The 21,210-nt window shown below is 41.5% G+C and overlaps 2 protein-coding genes across 2 annotated transcripts; one reads left to right on the top strand and one right to left on the bottom strand.

Annotated features, from left to right (window-relative positions):
- The first annotated feature begins 2,880 nt into the window (after positions 1–2,880).
- Positions 2,881–3,600, top strand: LOC148296484 (uncharacterized). The gene has a single exon (XM_088248420.1). The coding sequence runs from the start codon at positions 2,881–2,883 to the stop codon at positions 3,598–3,600; it is 720 nt and encodes a 239-aa protein (XP_088104546.1).
- Positions 3,601–3,926: 326 nt separating this feature from the next.
- Positions 3,927–7,253, bottom strand: LOC148296483 (uncharacterized). Its single transcript, XM_088248539.1, has 2 exons — positions 4,376–7,253; positions 3,927–4,198 (listed from the first exon to the last, which is right to left on the bottom strand). Exons 1-2 carry the CDS (start codon positions 7,251–7,253, stop codon positions 3,927–3,929), a joined length of 3,150 nt encoding a protein of 1,049 aa, XP_088104665.1.
- Between the last annotated feature and the right edge of the window lie 13,957 nt (positions 7,254–21,210).

Below are 21,210 nucleotides of genomic sequence, written 5' to 3'. Positions count from 1 at the left end.
ATCACCTTTGATCCCATGTGAAGAAAGCTTGAGGTGCAGCAAAAGAAGTATGAGATGAGATTGATTCCAACCACACTAACATAGACAAGATGAAGTGTGAGTTATGGGTTGTATTAAAAGAGGAATGGTGGTGTTGGATTTCATCATGTTGTTCCTCCCTCTTAGCCCTATAAATAGAGAAGCCTTCAAGCTTCAAAAACACACCCCAAGGGGGGGAGCTCTCAAACACTTCTCTAGAGCTCCCTTCCCTTCTCTCCCTCAAATTCTCTTAGTTTCCTTTCAAGTTGTCAATTGTTGTAACAAAATGAGTTTACTAAATTTTCCTTCAAGTTTTCTTAGTTCTACTTTAGTTTTATTTGTAATGTACATTCTTTCTTAAGTATTCAAGTTTAATTAGTTTCCAAGTTTCAATTATGGTTTTTGTTCTTATTCATTATGCTTATAAGTTAATATGCTAGTTTGAATGATTGATCACCATTTAGGCTTGCATGTTAGCTATCTTGGTTTGAATTAAGAGTAGACACCATGCTTTAATTCGAATTGAACTATGAATAGGAAGAGTATGTATGGACATTCGACAACAGGGATTAGATACATGCTTGGTTGTTTAAATTGTTCTTCTATGCTTAATGGGTTCCTAATGCTTAGTTTTAGGTTAGACAACAAATGATCAAATTAGGGAATTAGGAACACAAGGTTAGGACCAAACACCATGGCTTAATCATACTTTAGCTAGAATCAATCCGTTAATCTAATTGAACTTGGGAACTTATTTGCTTGAGTTATTTCATTTTTCTTGTTTTATTTATTTTCTTTTTCATTTCTGTTTTGTGTAGGGGAAATGAATTGGATCATTCAATCACCAATCCTCGTGGGATCGACCTCGCACTTACATATGCTATACTACCAAACGGCTCGTGCACTTGCGAGTATCACAAGTTGAGGATGCAGCTGAATCCATTTTGATGCAGCTGAATCGACGCAACAATATTCCTGAGTGTGACCCTGTTAAGAGATCTGCCTCATGGAGGCGGAAGGCCTCCAAGTTATCATCTAGGGGCGGAAGTATACCATCCTAACTTCTGTGCAAGACAGCTTGGCTGTCCCCAGGTTATTCCTTTCAAATACTACAGGAGCTGCAATCGAGCCAGTTCCTGGAGGGACTTGGATAATTTGGAGGTGCACAAGGATGCACGGTGCGTGGTGAACAAGATAAAAAATAGTCTAGATGGTCTCTACCCATCCTGGGAGCCAAATTCATCCAGTTCCTCCGATTTTGATGCTTGGTGGAAGGCCAGGTTTTCGAGGGATGTCTGCTTCGGCTGCTGCAGTCAAGGTGCTTTTTGAGGGCTGGGCCTGTGGAAATGTGTTTGGAGAGGCAGCAGCCAGAAGTTTCACGGTTCAGACCATCCAGGACCTCAACAATCAAATCATAGAAGATAGATTCATCATTCTGTCTGTATTTTCTTGTTCTGTTATCTATATTTGTCTGACAAATCTATTCTGCCTGTATCAGATCCTTCCATGAAGAAAATCATTGGGGGACAAACGTGTCAGGCTGGAGCAATGTTTGGTAAGCTTTGATTTACCCTGTTCCTTCCATTTTATTTTGCATGATTTAGTTCTGACTTCATATTTCTCTTGTGCAGTTAGTTCTGTCATTGCTGCTGGTGATTTGGAGCCCCCTTCTGGTAATGACGAGGATGAAAACCTGACAGAACCGCCACCTGCTGAGGCTGCCTCTACTGCTGGAAAGAAAAGAAAGGAAAGCACTCCTGCACGGGGCAATGTGGCCCAACCTGAGACCTCTGGTATGGTTCTTGTATTCAGATTTCATTTCCTTCGGCCTGTTCTGTCCTGTTTGCTCTTCTGACTCTTGCTTGTTCTGTGCAGCTGAAAGTCTCCCTCCTCCTCCTCTCACTAGGTCTAAAAGACTTAGGAAGAGGCGTGAGATTGATTCTGATGAGACAGAGGAGTTTGCTGCCAATCCGGATGAGGCCTCTGGAACTGATGATGAGCTGCGAGAAGCTTTTGAGGCTGTTGATCAGGAGAAGCAGCACGAAACAACAGCGGAAGCCCCTTCAAAAAAGAAAGGAAAAGATTTCGACGAAGAGGTGAGACTGAATTCTGGCCACTCAAAAATATGCTCTTTCTGTTTTTTTTTCTTTTTCCAATTCCTAATTTTGTTTGTCTGTTTAGGAGGAGATCCCGGCTGAGGTGATAGCAGAGAGCATTGCCTTGGCGCAGAAACAGCGTGCTATGCCTAGGACAGAACTGACTAGCTCGGAACTGGCCGCTTTTGAAGACACAGAGGCTGAACAATCCACTGCACCTCCAGCCTCTGAGGAGCAGCCAGAGGGTTCTGTTTCAGAACCAGTGGAACAGGCAGCAGCTTCTGCGGGAGTTTCAACCAATCCGCCTGTATTTGAGCCCGTAGAACAGGCTGATCCTCCTGTCGCCGCTCACGCAGAACAGGCAATGCTGGGGTCTGAGGAGCAGATAGAGGCTTTGGCAGTATTGGAACCTGTGGAACCGGTGGGACTTCTGGTTGCAGGCCTGGCAGAACCATCTGCCTCGGGGCCTGTGGAGCAGGTGGAGCTTCCTGTCGCAACCCCAGAATCTGAAGCAGAATTAACTGCTACTGTTTCTGAAGCCATGGTAAGTCTTTGTCCTTTTATTTCTGTCCATCCTTCGCGCTTTATCCTGTCCTTGTTTTCTTTTACATCTTATTCTTTTCAGGTGGAAGTGCCCGGAATTGCAGGAGCCGTGGCAGTGGTTATTAGCCCTTTGAAGCCTGTTCTCGCAGCTGTAAGTATTCACCATGTCATGAATTTTTCTTTTATTTCTGCCTTTTTCTAATCCACAATTTTGATTTTGCAGATGCCTGTCCAATCCCGTGCTGTTTCAACCATCACAGCCTCCTTTGCTGACCCAGAATTGGCTGAATTCGAGGCTATGGACTTGGATGCCCAACTGGACAGGCTGGAGAAACTCAGTTCTACCCCTAACAAGACCAAATTCAAAGCAGTGGATGAGGCCATGGAGAGGGTGAAGGTCTGGCAATCTACTGAGCTGGAACTGGAGGAAAATAGGGAAGCTGTAGAACAACTGATGAAAGATCTGGACCTGCTGCACAGGCAGAACATGGCTCCTAAGCCAATTCTTGAGATAAGTCTGAACCTGGCCAGAGATGTGCTTAACCTTCACGATCGCTATGAGGATCTCAAGCCTACCTTCGAGACTTCTGAACTTTGCAAGGCAACTCATGACGCCAACTTGGCTGATTATGCAAAACAGAAGGCAGAACTGGATCAGATGGTCGCGGGGTACAAAGAGGCCAAGGCTACTGCAGATAGGCTGGAGAAGCAGATTGAGGAGCTTCAAAAGCAACTGGCAGAACGCAGGGAGGTACAGCGCAAGCTGGGTGCTGGACTGAGCTCCAAGACTAAGGCCACCTTCCTTGTGCAGTCCATGGTTTCAGCTTCCAGGCCAGCTTTGGAAGTTGCAGAGGCTTCAATCCACCAGGGAGTACTGCTTCAGAAGGAGCTTTCGATTAAGAAGACGAGTCTGCAGGAAACCCTTAGAAAACTAGGATTTTAAAATTCAGATTTTGGCATTGTAATGAACTGGTTGAGTCACCAAAGTGACTATTTGAAAATGAAAGTTTATTTATTTATTTTTGGAATTTTGATTTCTCTTGATAAACTGAAATGAAAGATTATACTAATACAGAATTAAATCTTAAAAACAAAATCAAACAACAGTTTCAAGTTGTTGCCTTTCTATCCCAGGATCTGTCTGCACAGCCTGTGAATCCCACATAGTTGGGTAGAATTTATTTAACCATTTGCCATTGATTGGCGCAGGATGAACTTCTCCTTCTCGATCTTGTAGTTTGTATGCTCCTAATCCCAAGACTTGGTTAATTATAAAAGGGCCTTCCCAAGTTGGTGACCACTTCCATAACCAGCTATATGTGTTCCGAGGGGCAGAACTGCTTTCCAGACTATCTCTCCTTCTTCAAAACTCTTATTTTTAACTCTCTTGTTGTACGCTCTTGACACAGCCTGTTTTCCTGCTAAGAGTTTGTTGAGGGTATCAATCCTACTTGCATCCAACCCTTCCAGTTCTAACAACATGGCCTGGTTGTAGTCTTCTCCCACTAGTTCGTGTTGATGAGCAATTCTGAGGGATTGAACTGCAATTTCCATAGTCAGAATTGCATCGTGTCCATAAGTTAAGGCATACGGAGTCATGCCAGTTGCTTCCCTTTTTGAAGTTCTGTACGCCCACAATGTTTCTGACAGTTTCTCATGTCATTGCTTTGGATTTTTCTCAAGCATTTTTCTAATAATATTGATTATCACTTTGTTACTTGATTCTGCCTGTCCATTGGCTTGAGCATAATAAGGAGTGGATTGGAGCAGCTTAAATTTGAATGCTTCTGCCATGTTTAAAATATCTCCAGATATGAAAGAAGATCCCCTGTCGGTAGTGATTGATTCTGGAATACCAAATCTCTGTATGATCTGTTCCTCTATGAAAGTGATGATTTCTTGAGACGTGGTAGACTTAACAGGCTTGGCTTCTACCCATTTGGTAAAATAATCCGTTGCTACAATGATGAAACAATGCTGTTGGCTGCTGGCTGGATAAATCTTGCCAATGAGGTCCATTGCCCATCCTCTGAATAGCCATGGCTTGACTACTGGATTCATGGGAACCGAGGGAACCTGCTGGATTGGTCCATGTCTTTGACAAGCTTCACATCCCTTGGAATAATTAATGCAATCTTTCATCATGGTTGGCCAGAAATAACCATACCTTCTGATTAGCCAACACATTTTCCTTCCACCTTGATGTGCTCCACATATCCCTTCGTGGGTTTCTCCCATGACCTTCATGTATTCTTTCTTTCCCAAGCATCTTAGCAATATCTCATCCTTGCTTTTTCGGACCAGATCTTCATTCCACATAATATAGTTTGAAGCCATGATTCTGACTTTCTTTTCAGAAGGCAGAATTGGATACTGCAAGTAGTTTATGATGGGAGTTCTCCAATCATCTTCAGTGATTATGGCAGAATTGACATCTACCTCCATTCCTCTGGTCAGAACAGATGGCAGACTTTTCTTTCCTACCCTGATAATCCTTTGCACACAATCTTCCGGGATTTGTATTCCTGTAGCTATTTGAGCCAGTTCATTGGCTGCAAAGTTCTCTTCTCTTGGGATGTGTTCCCAAGTGGCTTCCCTGAATTCTGTCAACAGATTCCTAGCTGCTACTAAATAGACAGCTAAGGCAGGGTTCAAACATTTGTATTCTCCAGCAATCTGTTTTAAAACAAGCATAGAATCTCCCAGGATTTCTACATACTGGACTCCGAGTTCTACCAATATTTCGAGGCCAATGATTAGAGCTTCGTATTCGGCCCTGTTGTTGGTGCATTGGAAATCCAGCTGAAAAGAATAACAATGTATGACTCCCAAAGGTTCCTCTAGAACAATTCCTGCTCCGGAGGTTAAGTCAGTTTTTGATCCGTCAAAATACAACTTCCATGGTGTGAGATGAATCGAATAAATGGGATTATTAAGGCAAACATGAGCTCTTGTCAATAGATCTACATTTGCTATATCCAAAGAGTCCATATTTTCAATTTCTTCTCCTGGATGATCGGCTAGGAAGTCTGCTACAGCTTGTCCCTTGACAGCTTTCTGAGGGACATATCTGAAAGCAAATTCTGTCAGAGCCAGAGTCCATTTCCCAATTCTGCCTCTTAGCATTGGCCTTGTTAGCATATATTTGATTAGGTCTGTCTTGGCAATGATATAAATGGTAAATGGCAGCATGTAGTGTCTGAGTTTTATAGCAGTGAAATATAAAGCCAGACAAAGCCTTTCGATCACAGAATAATTTCTTTCTACTTCTGTCAGAGTTCTGCTCAGATAGTATACCGCTTGCTCCTTCCCTTCGTTGTTGTCTTGGGCTAACAGACTTCCAATTGATGTTCCTGACGCAGACACATAGAGTTTGAGCGGTCTGCCCTTCTTTGGTGGGGACAGAACTGGTGGATTTGACAGATAGTGTTTAATTTCTTCAAAGGCCTGTTGATGCTGTTCCTCCCATTTGAAAATATGTTCCTGTTTTAGCCTTAACAAGGAAGAAAAGGGCTGAATCTTTCCCGCGGAATTGGATATGAATCTTCTTAGGAAGTTAATTTTTCCCAGAAGACTTTGCAGCTCCTTCTTGTTCCGAGGTGGTTGAGCTTCTATGATGGACTTTGCTTTATTTTTATCAACTTCTATGCCTTTTTGATGGACCAAAAAACCCAAGAAGTTTCCTGCCTGCACTCCAAAAATACATTTTTTAGGATTCATTTTCAATTTATGCTGTCTCATTCTTTGGAATGCCTTTCTCAGATCCGACACATGACTTTCAGCTTCCTTGGATTTAATTATCACATCATCTATATATACTTCTAGAGAATGTCCTATCATATCATGGAAAACAGAATTCATTGCTCTTTGATAAGTGGCTCCTGCATTTCGTAAGCCAAAAGGCATTACAGTGTATTCAAAAGCGCCTATGTGCCCTGGACACATGAAAGCTGTTTTGTGGATATCTTCTTCTGCTACCATGATCTGGTTATACCCTGCGTTGCCGTCAATGAAAGATAGCATTTGGTTCTGAGCAGCTCCATCTACTAGCATATCTGCCATAGGCATAGGATATTCATCCTTGGGGGATGCTTCATTCAGATTTCTGTAATCCACGCAGACCCTTACTGCCCCTGTTTTTCTTTTCAGAACCGGGACAATATTGGCTAGCCAGTCAGTGTAGATGGCCGGGCTGATGAATCCTGCTTTAAGCAGTCTTTCTATCTCTTCTTTGACTTTTAATTCTGTCTCCATGGACATTCTTCTTCTGGCCTGTTTGACTGGAAGGTAGCCTTCTTTGATAGGCAGCTTGTGCTCTACCAATTTTCTGTCCAATCCAGGCATCTCGTGATAATGCCAAGCAAAACAGTCTTTAAAATCATGCAAAAGTGCGATGATTTCGTTTTTGAGCGGTTCTTCCAATAGTGCACTAATGAAAGTGGGTCTTGGATCCTCTTCTGTCCCTAGATTAATCTCCTGTAATGGATCTTCCACTTCTGGTAAGGAATCATCTAGTGCTGATGGTGCAAAGTCCAATATTTCCTCCTGTAAACTCTCTTCCTGTTCTTCGGTGCTCTCATGCCTGAATTCTGCCATATTAATGGCTGGATTCTGCACAATGAGTTTCTTTTCTTCCCAGTATATCAACAATCTTTTTGTAATGGATCGGATTGTTGCAGCTCGATCCTTTTCCTGTTGATTGGGACTAAACATCGGAGTTCTGGAGGTTCAGAACAAAAGGCCTATTCCAGTCTTCTAGAGAACTGGCCACAATGAGCCTTTGGGCCGTGACACCATGAGGGCGGCCGTTCTGGTTGACTCCAAAGAAAGTGAAAGGACCAAGGTCATCATGATAGTATCTTGCCTCAAAACACATGGCAGAAGGCAGAAATGGCCGTGGATCGGCCTCTACTATCTCCATGTAACCTTCTTCATGCCAAAGAGCTAGCTGCTGATGCAGAGTAGAAGGAACGCAGAGGCTTTGGTGAATCCAGTCTCTTCCGAGCAATGTGATCGGTTCATAATTGTATATCATTTTGTACCCTTCTAGCTTATGATTTGGTTATGTTTTTGAGTTAAACTTGTGCTTTTAATCCTTTTTGTGTTTATCTTTCAGTTCATTGAGCTTTAGGTAATAATGATGGCTTTAGAGAGCATAATTCATGCAATTCAAGCATGTTAAGGCCTAATTTGGATGAATGGATGAAGAGCTTAAAAGACAAACTCATTTTGGCTACAGCCCCCTGCCAATCCAGTTCCGTAGGTCATATTGCAAGCTTTGTTTCAGCAACCTACACAGCTCGGATGAGGCAGCATTCTTCATGAACGTTGTTCCAATGGGTGTGTACTATAACATATCCAAAAGTCAGCCATATTGGATAAATATGGAGTCTGTTACCTAGCAAACACAGAGCCATGCTCAGGATGGATTTTATCAGCGCGCAAAATGAGTTAGCAATTTGTTTCGGCCTTAACTTCTTCCTCCGACCTTGGATTGGCCCAAATAACATATGGCCGGAAAGAAGACATTCTGAACTTCAATTTAGAGTGCTTAAAGTCCTAATTTGATTAAGAGAAGCCCAAGTTGTAAGCCCTTGAAGTTGCTGGTCATGCTGACCTCAGCATGTGCTGGTTGGATGCTTGGTCATGGTGAGCTAGGTATGAGCTATCATTTCTGGTTGGAAGCTTGGTCATGGTGACATGAAGATGAGCTAGGGCTGCTGGTGGGATCTATTGGTGAAGTGCATCAACCAATTCAAGATTTTCTAATACAAGTGCATCACCCAATTTAGATTTTCAAATACAAGTGCATCAACCATTTCAGATTTTATAAAACAAGTGTTGTATGCATTAGCCATATTGAATTCAGATTTTCACTTCCCCTAGGCCTATAAATAGGGAAGTTCTCTAAGCTTGTAAACACACCCCAAGGGGGGGAGCTCTCAAACACTTCTCTAGAGCTCCCTTCCCTTCTCTCCCTCAAATTCTCTTAGTTTTCCTTTCTAGTTCTCAATTGATTGTAACAAAAATCCTTTTACTAAATTTTCCTTTAAGTCTTTCCAAGTTCTACTTTAATTTTCATTGTTATGTAAATTCTTTTCTTTAGTTTCAAGTTTGATTAGTTTCCAAGTTTCAATTATGGTTTTTGTTCTTATTCATTATGCTTATAAGTTAATATGCTTGTTTGAATGATTGATCACCATTTGGGCTTGCGTGTTAGCTATCTTGGTTTGAATTAAGAGTATACACCATGCTTTAATTCGAATTGAACTATGAATAGGAAGAGTATGTATGGACATTCGACAACAGGGATTATATACATGCTTGGTTGTTTAAATTGTTCTTCTATGCTTAATGGGTTCCTAATGCTTAATTTTAGGTTAGACAACAAATGATCAGATTAGGGAATTAGGAACACAAGGTTATGACCAAACACCATGGCTTAATCATACATTAGCTAGAATCAATCCGTTAATCTAATTGAACTTGGGAACTTATCTACTTGAGTTAGTTATTTTCTTTCTTCCTTGTTTTATTTATTTCCTTTCTTTTTCATTTCTGTTTTGTGTAGGGAAAATGAATTGGATCATTCAATCACCAATCCTCGTGGGATCGACCTCGCACTTACATATGCTATACTACCAAACGGCTCGTGCACTTGCGAGTATCACAAGTTGAGGATGCAACTGTATCCATTTTGGTGCAGCTGTATCTACACAACACAATGCATTGTAGGTAGTAGAAGTAGTGTCCACCACAAAGAATGCAATTTTCAGCTTTTTGGTTCCAACAATGACATCCACGTCCAAAATTCCATGAGTCTTAGTGATGCCCCCGGCAAAGTTGGTGACGGTCAGACGTGTTGGAATTAGATCCTTTTCTGTTCTGCCCATTTTACTCAACAGTCTGTGTGGTAAAAGGTTAATGGCTGCGCCTCCATCTACCATTACCTTGGAAATAGGAATGCCTCCAAAGTTTGCGGTTATAAATAGAGGCCTGAGGTGATTGGCCATTTCCCTGGTCGGCTTGGAGAAACAGAGCTGTTCTGTAGCTGGTTTCATGGTGGTTCTGTCTGTTCTGGCGGCAGGCACTTGCTGTTCTGGCGCTTCTTCTACTTCCGCCAGTCTGCACTCGAAGCTTTCTTACGAGAGTACGTCTCCCTCCAGAGTGCTTCCTTGTCCCTCTGCTGCCCTGAATCTCTCCGATAGGATAAATGCCATGTTAATGCCGAGATCACCTTGCAATAAGTTCTCCAATTCTGCCCCAAAAGCTTCCGTTTCTTCTAGGCGTGGGCACGGTCCGGTTTGGACCGGTTTTTGTTAAAATATAGAACCTGAACCGAAAATACAGACCGGTTCGGTTTGGACCGATTTTGCTTAAAATTCATACCAAAATCCGAACCAACCCGGACCTGCCGGTTTCCGGTTCGGTTTTCGGTTCTCACGGTTTGGGCTTGCTGTAAAGCCCAGTTTGGTTTTTTTTTGTGTATTTAAGCTTCAAGACCATCTGATTTTTAAAACTTTTGGGCCTTAAACATCACAATTGGCCCAATTCCCATATTGAAACAACTACTATTCTTTGACAAAAATAATAAAACAATCCAATATTAAATTTAAAATTACAACCAACAAGAAAATACAAATTTAATTACAACCAAAAAACAAAACAATATAAAACTTACAACCTAAAAACAAAACAATAAAACAAATTTAATTACAAACAAATTACATAAATAGAACATATTCAATTTTCTGCAGAGTCTTCAATCTTTCTTTTTATCCATGCTACTTCAGTACCTGTTACAACAACGTTCAAAGATTTGAATGCCACTGAAGAATGAAAAAATCGAAAGTAAAAATAGAAGAGTATCAAACCTCAGTAACATCAGCCCAAAATCATAAAAAATCTCAATACCATATCAGAAGAAAAAAAAAATGAAACCAAAAGTTAAAGAAAAGCACCAAAATGGCATGTTGACAAATAAATGTTATACGCATATCTGCACAATGAAGACGCTGACTGGCTTCGGACTGGCTCTTTACCCAGATCTACAAGAACTTAACTCAGATCTCCAAGAACTTCACCCAGATCTAGAAGAGCTTCATCCAGATCTACAAGATGAACAAACATATATACAAAGAAACAAAAAAAATGAAGAGAGAAATAGAAATAGAAAAACAGATTGCAAAGAAAGAGATATAGAGGGTAAGAGAGAAACATAAAATCAAGGGAAAAAAAACCATAGTAAAAGAAAATCAAAGAAAAAGAGGAAGAAAAAAGAAAATAAAGATGAAATGAGATGAGAAATAAATAATATGAGAGAAAGAAGAAAAAAGAACCGAGAGGAAAAGAGCCATAAGAGAGAAGAAAAAAGAAGTTCAAACCGGAGAGGAAAAGAGGCGGAAGAGAGAAGAAGGAAAGAAAAAGAGAGTTGAAAAATTCTGACAGGAAAGTAGAGAGAGTGCGTGAGAGAAAGAGAGTGGAATGAAGTGAGATTTGATAGGTTTAGGATATTAAAATATGGGTTGTTGGACTTGGGCTTTTTTGTTGGTATATTGAAATAGTTGGGTTTGGGCTTAAAAAATTTGATATTTTGAATATAAATATATATATATAATATAAAAATATATATAAATTAATTCTATTGGACCGGTTCGGATTGGACCGGTTTTGTAGAGTGGGGAACCGGTCTGAACCGGTTCGGTTTGGATTTGTCTCGGTTTTTGACTTTTTTAGTCAACACGGTTTTTTTCGGTTTTTTCCGGATTGGTTTGGTTCGGTTTTGCGGTTTTGCGGTTCCAATGCCCACCCCTAGTTTCTTCGTCTAGCCCTCCGTCATACTCCATTTCTTCTGTCCAGTCTCCTTGTTCTCCTGCCTCGAGGAAACCAGTTTGATCCTCTGCGGATGGCTCATAGTCCAACTGTTCTTCCTCGTTTTCTTCAGTCCAGCCTTGTTGTTCTTCTTCTGGAACAGGTTCTGGCCTTTCCTATACTTGTTGAAGTTCGGGTTGATCGGCTGGGGATGAGGTTGAACAGGTGGAGGGTTCTGTCTTTATCAGCTTTTGGGATTTATGTCCTGTCTGTTCTGCCCGAGGAATTGCTTCTGGATTTTCTCTTCTTCTGGCAGAATTTGGCTCTGTCAACACCTGTGCATCTTTCCTGTTTCTAAGGAAGGTGGAATATTGCCTCTGAACTCTTCTTTTCTGGGTTCTGGTTAATTCCAAGGTTGGTCTGCCGCTTTTTCCAACGGAATACCATCTTCCCTGTATGATAGTCGCTAAAGGCTTGTCATTTCCCGGCATCCTAATTGGTATTTCCGCCTTGGGCTGCTCTAGCATTCTTCTGTTGTGCTGATCTGGCCTAAGATAATCCCCTTGTCTGACTCTGTTTCTGGGAGGAATGGGAGCTAGGCCTTGCTGGTGCGACGTTCCAATCCGGTCAAACACGCTGTGTGTGGGCTGGTTCTGCCTGTCCAGAGTCACTTCTAACTCACTTTCACACTTGCATTTACTGCATAATACTATTCCAGCCGAGATGGTCGCCTTTGGCCTTTGGAAATTCTCCTTTGTAGTTCTCCTGCTCCTGCTGGAACTAGCATTTTCCCTTCGTACTGGCCAATTTAGATTGACCATGTTGACTTGGGGTTGGGGAAAAGGATCTGTCGTAACTGAGGGTGGTTTTTCTGCTAGTTTCAATCTCCCTACAGTTATTCCTTCTTGTATGACATCTCTGAAAACGACACAACTGTTGGTGGCGTGGTTCCAAGAATTGTGCCATCTGCAATACTGCCTGCCCTTAAGCTCCTCTGGTTTGGGTAACTTGTGAGGCGTCTCTATTGCTTTTTGCGCCAGCATCTCATCGAACAAAGCATCAACTTTGGTCAGGTCGAAAGAGTAGACCTTGCTCTGTGTTGGTTTGTTTGGAACAAATCCTCCTGTGAATGGCGGCGGCTTCTGGTCCTTTGGTGGCTTTGTGAGAGCCTTGCAGCTGATAGGATGCTTTAACTTTGCCATTTCTGCCACTGCAACCTCTCTTTCCTCCGAGCCTTCCGTGTCCTCTTCTGACTCTACTTCAATCAAATGGATTGAAGAAGAAGGGGTCTTGTAGTATGTGCCTTTGGAAGAGTTCCTCTTCTGCTGTTCCTCCCCTAGCAGTTCCTCATATTTGGATGCTTTGTCTGCCAGTTCTGCCAGATCTCCGAACAGCACCCCATCAAATCTTTTTCTCAAAGAAATCTTGAGGGAAGTTTGAGCCATCTGAATGAAGTGCCTTTCTTCCATAGGGATTCGGCATTTCATCTTGAGCTTTCTAAACCTGGCTATGAAATCCTGAGCAGGTTCGTCTTCGCTTTGCTTGAGAGCAGCAAGATCGCTGAAGGTGACTTCTGGCTGGATCCTGAAATAATAGTCATGGAAAACGTTTTCCATTTGCTCCCAGGTCTGCACAGAATTGGCTGGCAGACTAGTATACCAGGTGAAAGCCTGTCCAAAGAGAGAATTCCCAAAAAGCCTTAGCTTTAACAGAGGATTATTCTCTATAGCTATGCACTGGACAGAAAATCTGCCTATGTGCTCAACCAACGAAGCATGAGGATCTTCTCCGTTAAATAAGGTGAAGTTTGGTACTTTGAAACCCGCAGGTAAAGGTATCTGGTCTATGTAAGCCGGGTACGGCTTTCTGTAGGTAGGCCTTTCTCCTCTCCTGGCCTCTGGCTCCATCATTTCTCTGATCATTCTCTGTAGTGCCCCCATGTCATTCAAAGCATTGACAGGACGTGGATTTCGTCCCTGTTCTGGCTGATCATGATCAAACCTGTGCTCTATTCTGTATGGTCGGGGCAGAGCTTCCTCCCTGTGTTCTTCCTCTTCTTCAATCTCCAGATGGTTTCTCCAATTTGCCCCTGGTCTGTTCCTGTCATTGTTGGCAAAATGGTTAATTCCCCCTCTGCCTCTCCTGCCCCTTGCTAGTGGAGGAAATGGATTGGGGTCCATTCTTCTTGGTCTGTAGGGTGGCACAACTGGCGCCTCAGGCAGAAGTGGCAGTGGTTGATCTCGCGGGGCCACAGGTTGCGGCGCAGGCGGTTCTGGCTGATTCTGAGGAACCTGAACTGGTGCAGGTCCTTCCGGCCTTACTGGGGCCTCATGTTCTTGGGCGAGAAGGGCTCCGCCCCTCCGTCCAGGTTGGATTTCTTCAGGTCCCGGTACTCCAGCTATCTATGCAATAAGAGGATTCTCTTGATATGGCCATGCCAGTCCTGGTGGAGGACCGTAGGGAAGGTCCAACTGCTGAACTATGGCGTCAGGATTTGGAATTCTGGCCATAGCGGCCTCGCGGTCTTTCCTGAACTACCTGTTAACTTGCCACTGCATCATGGCTGTTATATTGTTCAAAGACTCCTGACTCCTTTGTGTTGTAGCCTCTTGTCGGAACACGGCTTCCTGTATTTGGTTCAGTCTCCTGGAACCAGTTCTGGAACGTCTGCTTCCTGTACTGCCATGAGCTGATTGTCTAGCGTCGCTTTCTTCTGAGTCTGGTCCTTCTTGGAAAGCTGCTTGGTCTCGTTCCATTGTGCGATATGGGTTCTGGCTAGAACTTCCAATATGCATATACTTTCAAAATACTGCAGGGTGTATATACTGAGATGTCCCACCGGGCGTGCCAAATTGTTCACCCCTTTTTGTGTACCTGTGATGGTAGGGTAAAGTTCCCCATCAATTTAAAGACCATGGTTGGTCAATAAATTAACTTTCTTTGTGTGTCGAGCGTGCCACCGTTAGCAATTTTTCAATTCGAACAGATTTGAGAGTAAAAATAACTTGCGCCCCAAGCTATTGACTTTGAACAAGCGATTGTGAATTTGGGTGAGGAATATCTCCCAAGTAAGTTCTTTTCTATGCCTTAGACTGGTAAAGACTTTTACAATTTTCCTCAGTACGAAAACCGGTAGTTCTGGCCAGAATGAAAGATGACAGATTGAACCAATTTCAGGCAGAACTCCCTTTTACAAGACTCAAAAAGGGAAAAACTGACTATACAAGGACAAGAAGAGGGCTGTGCTTCCATTTCTGTCTGGATAGTTGCCTCTGTTCTGGGCTGGACTGGGTACGTCTGTGCTGGACTGGACTTTTAACAACTTCAACTGCTAGGCTTCAGCTGCAAATCGATACCAAAGCTTGAGTTTGGCAGAGCTTTAATCTATTTCGAACCCTGGAAGGCTTTTGGATGGGCAGAACTGGGACTTCTCCAGTCTGAAAGGGGCAGAAGTGGCTGGACTCGAGCTGGAAATGGGCTGTAATACCTGTGCTGCTCAGTCAGGGCTCTTCATAAATTTGTTGAGGTTTTCATATTTGAGAAAACTCAAAACTCTGCTTGTCTTGGCTCTGCTGAACCAAATTTGTAACGAGAGAGACCTCGTTATTGTTGATTGTGAACTGGAATTCAAATCAGAAACAGTGGTTCAGCTGTCTTTGCTGGGAGAAAAACAGGATGATTCTGCAAGCTTGTTGAAAAAGCTTTTGAATTTAAGATGCTTCAGACTCTGGGTCTGTTGGACTTAGCTTGGAGTTCTCGTGATCAAGTGATCATTTTGAGTGTTTGTCTTTTGACTGGGTTTTGGTTGAGTTGGTTGATTGTTTTTTTTTTGTTCACCCCCTCTTATATATATATATATGAAATGTTCTTTTGAAAGTGGGCGGCAAGTAATCAAAAGATCTTTTTAATTTTTAATTTAAACAAACAGGGGTTCCATCCATTTTCTGGCATGCGAGCACTTATCAATTAGTTTCTTGAAGTGATCATTTCCCTGCGTTTTGATGGGATGCCATACTGTTCTTCCATTTCAACTGCTTTTGCAAGACTCTGAAGCTTGCGATGGCAAGTTCCCAGTCTTTGAACAACTCCCTGTTTCCGCTTTATCTCCTTTTCATAGAAACAGTGTGTGCTTATCTTTTGAAAATGGCGCCCTCTTTGGTGCAGAAGGATATCTTCCGAATAAACAAAACGGGGCTTGGTCTCCTGGCAATAGAGTTTTTCAGAAACGTTCTTCTTTCATACCTGCTCCTGTTCAATCTTGATTTCAGCCGATTTTGTTGACTTTTCTTAGTCAGGGATCACGTGGGTTTGTTTTTTAAAAGATCAGCTGGGTCTAGTTTGCGTTTTGAGCCCTATTCTAGTTCTCCCAAGGCCCAAGTTGCTTTCTGATTTCCACTGTTCCCAGATACATTGACAATACATTGCACAGATACATTGACAATACACTGCACAGATTAAAGTCCCATAAGAATAGAATATGGGTATAGCAGTGATCAATATGATGCACGCCTGTTGCGTAGCAAATGATATGGATTGAAGTCCCTGAAGGACAATCCTTTAACATGTCAATGGTAATACAGTGCACGCTTGATGCGTAGCAAATTATATGGTTTCAAGTTCCAGAAGGACAATTAATTGACATGTATGTATTAATCTGTGGCATGCATGTAGCATGACAGATATATGGGTTCTAAATATTCCAACTCCTTAAATGGAGATTATCCACGCCCTACTGTAAAATAACGCTCCACTGGAGGTTATGATCCACATTCTCACATAATTCATTCTATAAGATATGTCTGTCTGGAAAGAGACAGTAAAAGCCCCTTGAAGTGGCTCGGGTACCCAAAAGCAAAGAAACGCTTATAATTGATGCATGCGCATGCACATGAGAATGGTGGGATCATGAATTGATGAATAAAAATTTTGGTTTTGGAGTAGCTACTCAAATCATCAATGGGCTGTGTTGATTGGAACCACATTCTATTATTAAATGTCGACAATATCATTGGCCAAAATGGAAAGAGGCAATTCCATTACAGATGAGAATGAACGTGAAAGAACAAACCCATAGTACGAACCCCAAAAGATGTTATACTGAAAGATATACTTGGGTGTTCAGAATAAATGGGAATATACCCATTTTGTATGACACACTGTTTCTGGCAGAAATAAGGAATGTTGGGTTTCTCCATATTTACATATGCAATTGTGCCTTCTTATTGCACATTTACGGAGACCAACATATTATCTTTAAGGGTTATTAAATGCACGGAGCATATCGCCAGAAGCGATTCCCTAAAGATGTATAAGCAAAACAAATAGCTGGATATAAAGCTATGTAATGTGTCATGAAGTATAATCTCTTAAATCCATGAAGGATTGAAATTGCATGAAGCAAGTCCTTGAAGGACGTGTGCCTGAAGCACAAATTTTGTACTCAATACTAATATGTATAAATTGCCTCAGTGAGTACACTAATTACGATATGGTTGCAACACATTACAGCTCTTAAAGAGTTGATAATTGATCAAAACTCATGAAGAGTTAATACTTGGTTAAAACTCCTGAAAAGTCCAAGTAACATTTGTCTCGGCTTGAAGATCGAGCATTATGCCAATGAGATTATTGCTTATACTAAGAAAGTATTGAAGCATTTTGTGTGGATTATCCGTTGAGCACTTAAATGATTTTCCGGAAATATACTGAACCGGACATTGTATTTTCCAGATTGAGCTCAGCTCCATCACCACCACTTTGGGATGATGTGAGGCATATTTGATGCTATCTCCGCATAACACCATATACGGGCATATTCTTTTCAAGTGAACTTACAAATAGCCCATGCTTTGTTAGATAAGCGGACATTGGAAATTTCTATGATTTACATAGAGATAGCTCAGTGAAAATATATTTACTTACTCAATTACATGAATTGTTGGTGGCTACATCATTCACTCAATCCGAAAGATCTTTTCTCTAGAAAGATAGTAATGAAGATATCAGGGGGAGATACTCTTCAGGGGGAGCATCCAACAATATTATAAGACTGACTCACAGAAGCAGTGTCAACTATGACATTCAGAAAGATGATCAACAGTACGGCTTAAAGATATTTTGCCAAGCATCAGGGGGAACGTGCTGTCACTAAAGACCTTCACACACTGTACTCTTTTTCCTTCGTCCAGGTTTTTATCCCACTGGGTTTTTTTCCTGGCAAGGTTTTAACGAGGCAGTGTCGCACGCGCGTCCATATACACAGAACTTTATGTTACACATGGTTATGTGCTCTTTTTCCCTTCGACCAGTTTTTGTCCCACTGGGTTTTACTGGCAAGGTTTTTAACGAGGCATATTTCATACATGGTGGTCTCCAAGGGGGAGTGTTGTAAAAGTCTTGATGAGTGGAGCCCACGCATTTGGAAATAATGAAGAATATAAAGATGATGTTGGAGGAAGATTTTGGAGATCGACTGCACACTCACGGGAAGCCAAGAAACTTTCCCTATAAGTGGACGTCCTCCCTTCATTGTAATGGATATATAGTAAGAGAGAAAAAGAATCAATGAAAATATCATAAGAGCATTCCTATCGCTATTTGAATTCTCTAAATTCTCTCCTCAATTTCTTTAGTTTTATAACATATGAGTTTAATGCTTTATCCATTATTTTTTTCCCAAAAAGAGAGAGAAAATTGTTTTTATCTTTTTTAGCGTTTGTTAAAGATTGATTGCTCTGTAGGTGGGATGGGTAAAAGGGGGAAGGAGAAAGTGCTTGAGAGAGAAAAGAGAGAGCTTTGTCGTGAAATGGAACTAAAACTAGTTTTGTCAAACAAAGTAGGGCAAATATTTAGTTATGCTCAGATACGCTCATATTCGCTCATATTTTTATTCCTCTCCAATATGGAGGTATTTATATAAGTACAAAGATGTGTTAACCCTAAATAAAATAGGAAATATATCTAAATTACAATAGGAAGTAAATCTCTATTACAATATGACTAAATAATAATTGGTAAGTAACCAAAATTCTAATGAAATAAGGAACCAAAATCCTAACTAAGTAAAGACTCGCCAACACTCCCCCTCAAGTTGGGCAAAGATATTTCGCACGCCCAACTTGACAAGCGAGTCACAGAACACCATACTTGAGAAGCACCAATTGTAGAGAAGGTCTTTTTGTCAACCACGAGTGAAACAAGTGACAAACTAAAGAAAGGTTCGCAGCGGAAACACAAGTGTAAACCCTAAAAAATAGGACACATTGCAGAACACAGAAACCCTATGAGTACGGCAGCAGATAAGGCAGAACACAGAAGCCCTGTGAGCACGGCAGCAGATAAGGCAGAACACAGAAGCCTTGTGAACACAGCAAAAGAAAAGGCAACCAAACCCTAAAAATAAGGTAAGGTAAGGTAAGGCAAATAAAGGCCAAGCAAAGGCAAGGTGGCAAGGCATGGCAAAGAAAGCCTAGATAGGGCAACAAAACCCTAAAAATAGGGTAAGGCACGACAAAGGTAAAGCCTTACCTAAAAATAGTGTAAGGCAAGGCATGGCAAGGCAAAGCCAAACCCTAACAAATAGGGTAAGGCAAGGCAAAGAAAGGGTAAGGCAAAGGCAAGGTCAACGGGTATGACCACAACGGAAACACACCAGCAAAGGTATGAGCAACAATACTGGCACCATAACAGGCAGGAGCAACAATACTAGCACCAACAAGAGCAGAAACATAATAGGCATCATCAACAGCAATACAAGGCATTGGCACCAGCAACAGCAGAGACAACTTCTCTTCACTCCCCTTCTCCCCCTGAAGAGAATGGGTCGATGGAGCCATATGATCAATGGTGCTTGAGAAACATGCACTGACTAACACTGAGATGTAGCAGAATCAGTCATGGCAGATAGGTGGTTAAATTGCAGCGGAATAGATGAGCAGCGGTGTCACTCCCCCTCAAATCCAACGATGTATGAGAGTCGAGATTTGGAGGAAGTAACACCCAAATAAAGTTGCAACACTCCCCCTCAAATCTGACACTGGTAAAGGGTCGAGATTTGGAAGAAGAGAAATTGAAATAATAGTAAAGAGACTCAAACATGCCAGTCTCGTGGCAGAAACAAATGCAAGAGGGGAACGTGGTAGCATACGGTTGTCCCATGAAGAAAAAAACTTCAGAAAATGAGAATAGTAAGGGAGGAAACCCAACAAATCATGAACAGAGACAAAGACAAAGATAAGGTGCTCAAAACTGAGAAGCGGAAAGGCAACTTAAGAGAGTTGCCGAAGAAGACAGAGATCGGCAGAACAGTCAAAGGAAAGGCTCGGCGAGCGGTGACGAGGCTCGCGGAGGAACGGCTCGGTGAGCGGTGACGAGGCTCACGAAGGAAAGCAACGGCTCGATGAGTGGTGACAAGGCTCACGGGGTAAAGAGACTTGTTTTGAAGTTTCAAAAATAGAGAAGCTGAGACATCAAGAAAGACCATCTGGCATACAAAGATGAAAAAATAAAAATTTTGGAACAGTAGCAAAGAAGCATGTGAAGGCTAGGTGCAGTGAAAACACATATGAGAGGATGAACAAAAGATGGTGACTATACAAGATGAAAACCCATGATGGGTTAGGAATGAGGAGTGCCAACGACTCTCAATTTGGCAGAGGTTATCACAGGATCGAAACTAGGCTCTTGATACCATGTCAAACAAAGTAGGACAAATATTTAGTTATGCTCAGATACGCTCATATTCGCTCATATTTTTATTCTTCTCCAATATGGAGGTATTTATATAAGTACAAAGATGTGTTAACCCTAAATAAAATAGGAAATATATCTAAATTACAATAGGAAGTAAATCTCTATTACAATAGGACTAAATAATAATTGGTAAGTAACCAAAATTCTAATGAAATAAGGAACCAAAATCCTAACTAAGTAAAGACTAGCCAACAAGTTTCTCTAGTTTTTTTTTTTTTTTTTTAAAATATATATTATTTCTTTCTTATATGAGCATGAGTGATAATAAGTTATTAACCCCAGGTGAGCAATTTTACAGCATAGCAATGTCAAACTGGTCCATAGTGTGATTTTAATGGGGAAAGGCAATTCCTTTGTGATTATACCAATTTGTAATAATTGAATCACGGGGGATTTGTGTTTGTTTCAGGCCATTTTTGTTTAGCATTGCCAAAAGCAATCAAGACAATGAAAAGGGGAGAGAAGGTCAGATTAATTGTTCAACCTTAATGTATGTCTTTGGATCCTTGTTATCAAACTGCTATGTCTGGCAAAAAGAAAAAAAATTGAATTGTCTGACGATGAAAGTTGATAAATAATTGAAGATGCCTTTGGTGTGGAGGGGAGGGATGCAAACAATGGGTTTCATTCTGTCCCTCCCAATTCTGTGCTAAACATTGATCTGGAGTTGGTGTCTTTCAAGCCTGTTATTGATGTTATTGGTGATGCCAAGGTAATAAAGAAGGTCATGAAAGAAGGGGAAGGTGCGTGGGTTGCTAATGAAAGTGCAAGTGTTACTGGTAAGTTTATTGAGATGCACATTATTTTAGCAATATTACTAGGATCAGTTGGGATTCTCTGAATTTTTATTAAAATTTGTAAAAGTGATCATATGAGAATAAGGGTTTGCAAAAGTGATTATTTGAGACAATTCCCCTGTAACTTCCTCTGTCCTTTCACGTTATTTTTTTGCACGGTCGGTGTCGGTGGTTGTCTCTTTTCTTTTCACTAT

The sequence above is a fragment of the Prunus avium genome, chromosome 2 (genome assembly GCF_965620075.1).
Source record: "Prunus avium chromosome 2, drPruAviu1.hap1.1, whole genome shotgun sequence".
Classification (NCBI taxonomy): domain Eukaryota; kingdom Viridiplantae; phylum Streptophyta; class Magnoliopsida; order Rosales; family Rosaceae; genus Prunus; species Prunus avium.
Note: the sequence above shows the minus strand (reverse complement) of the source record. Positions and strands in the feature narration are given on the sequence as shown.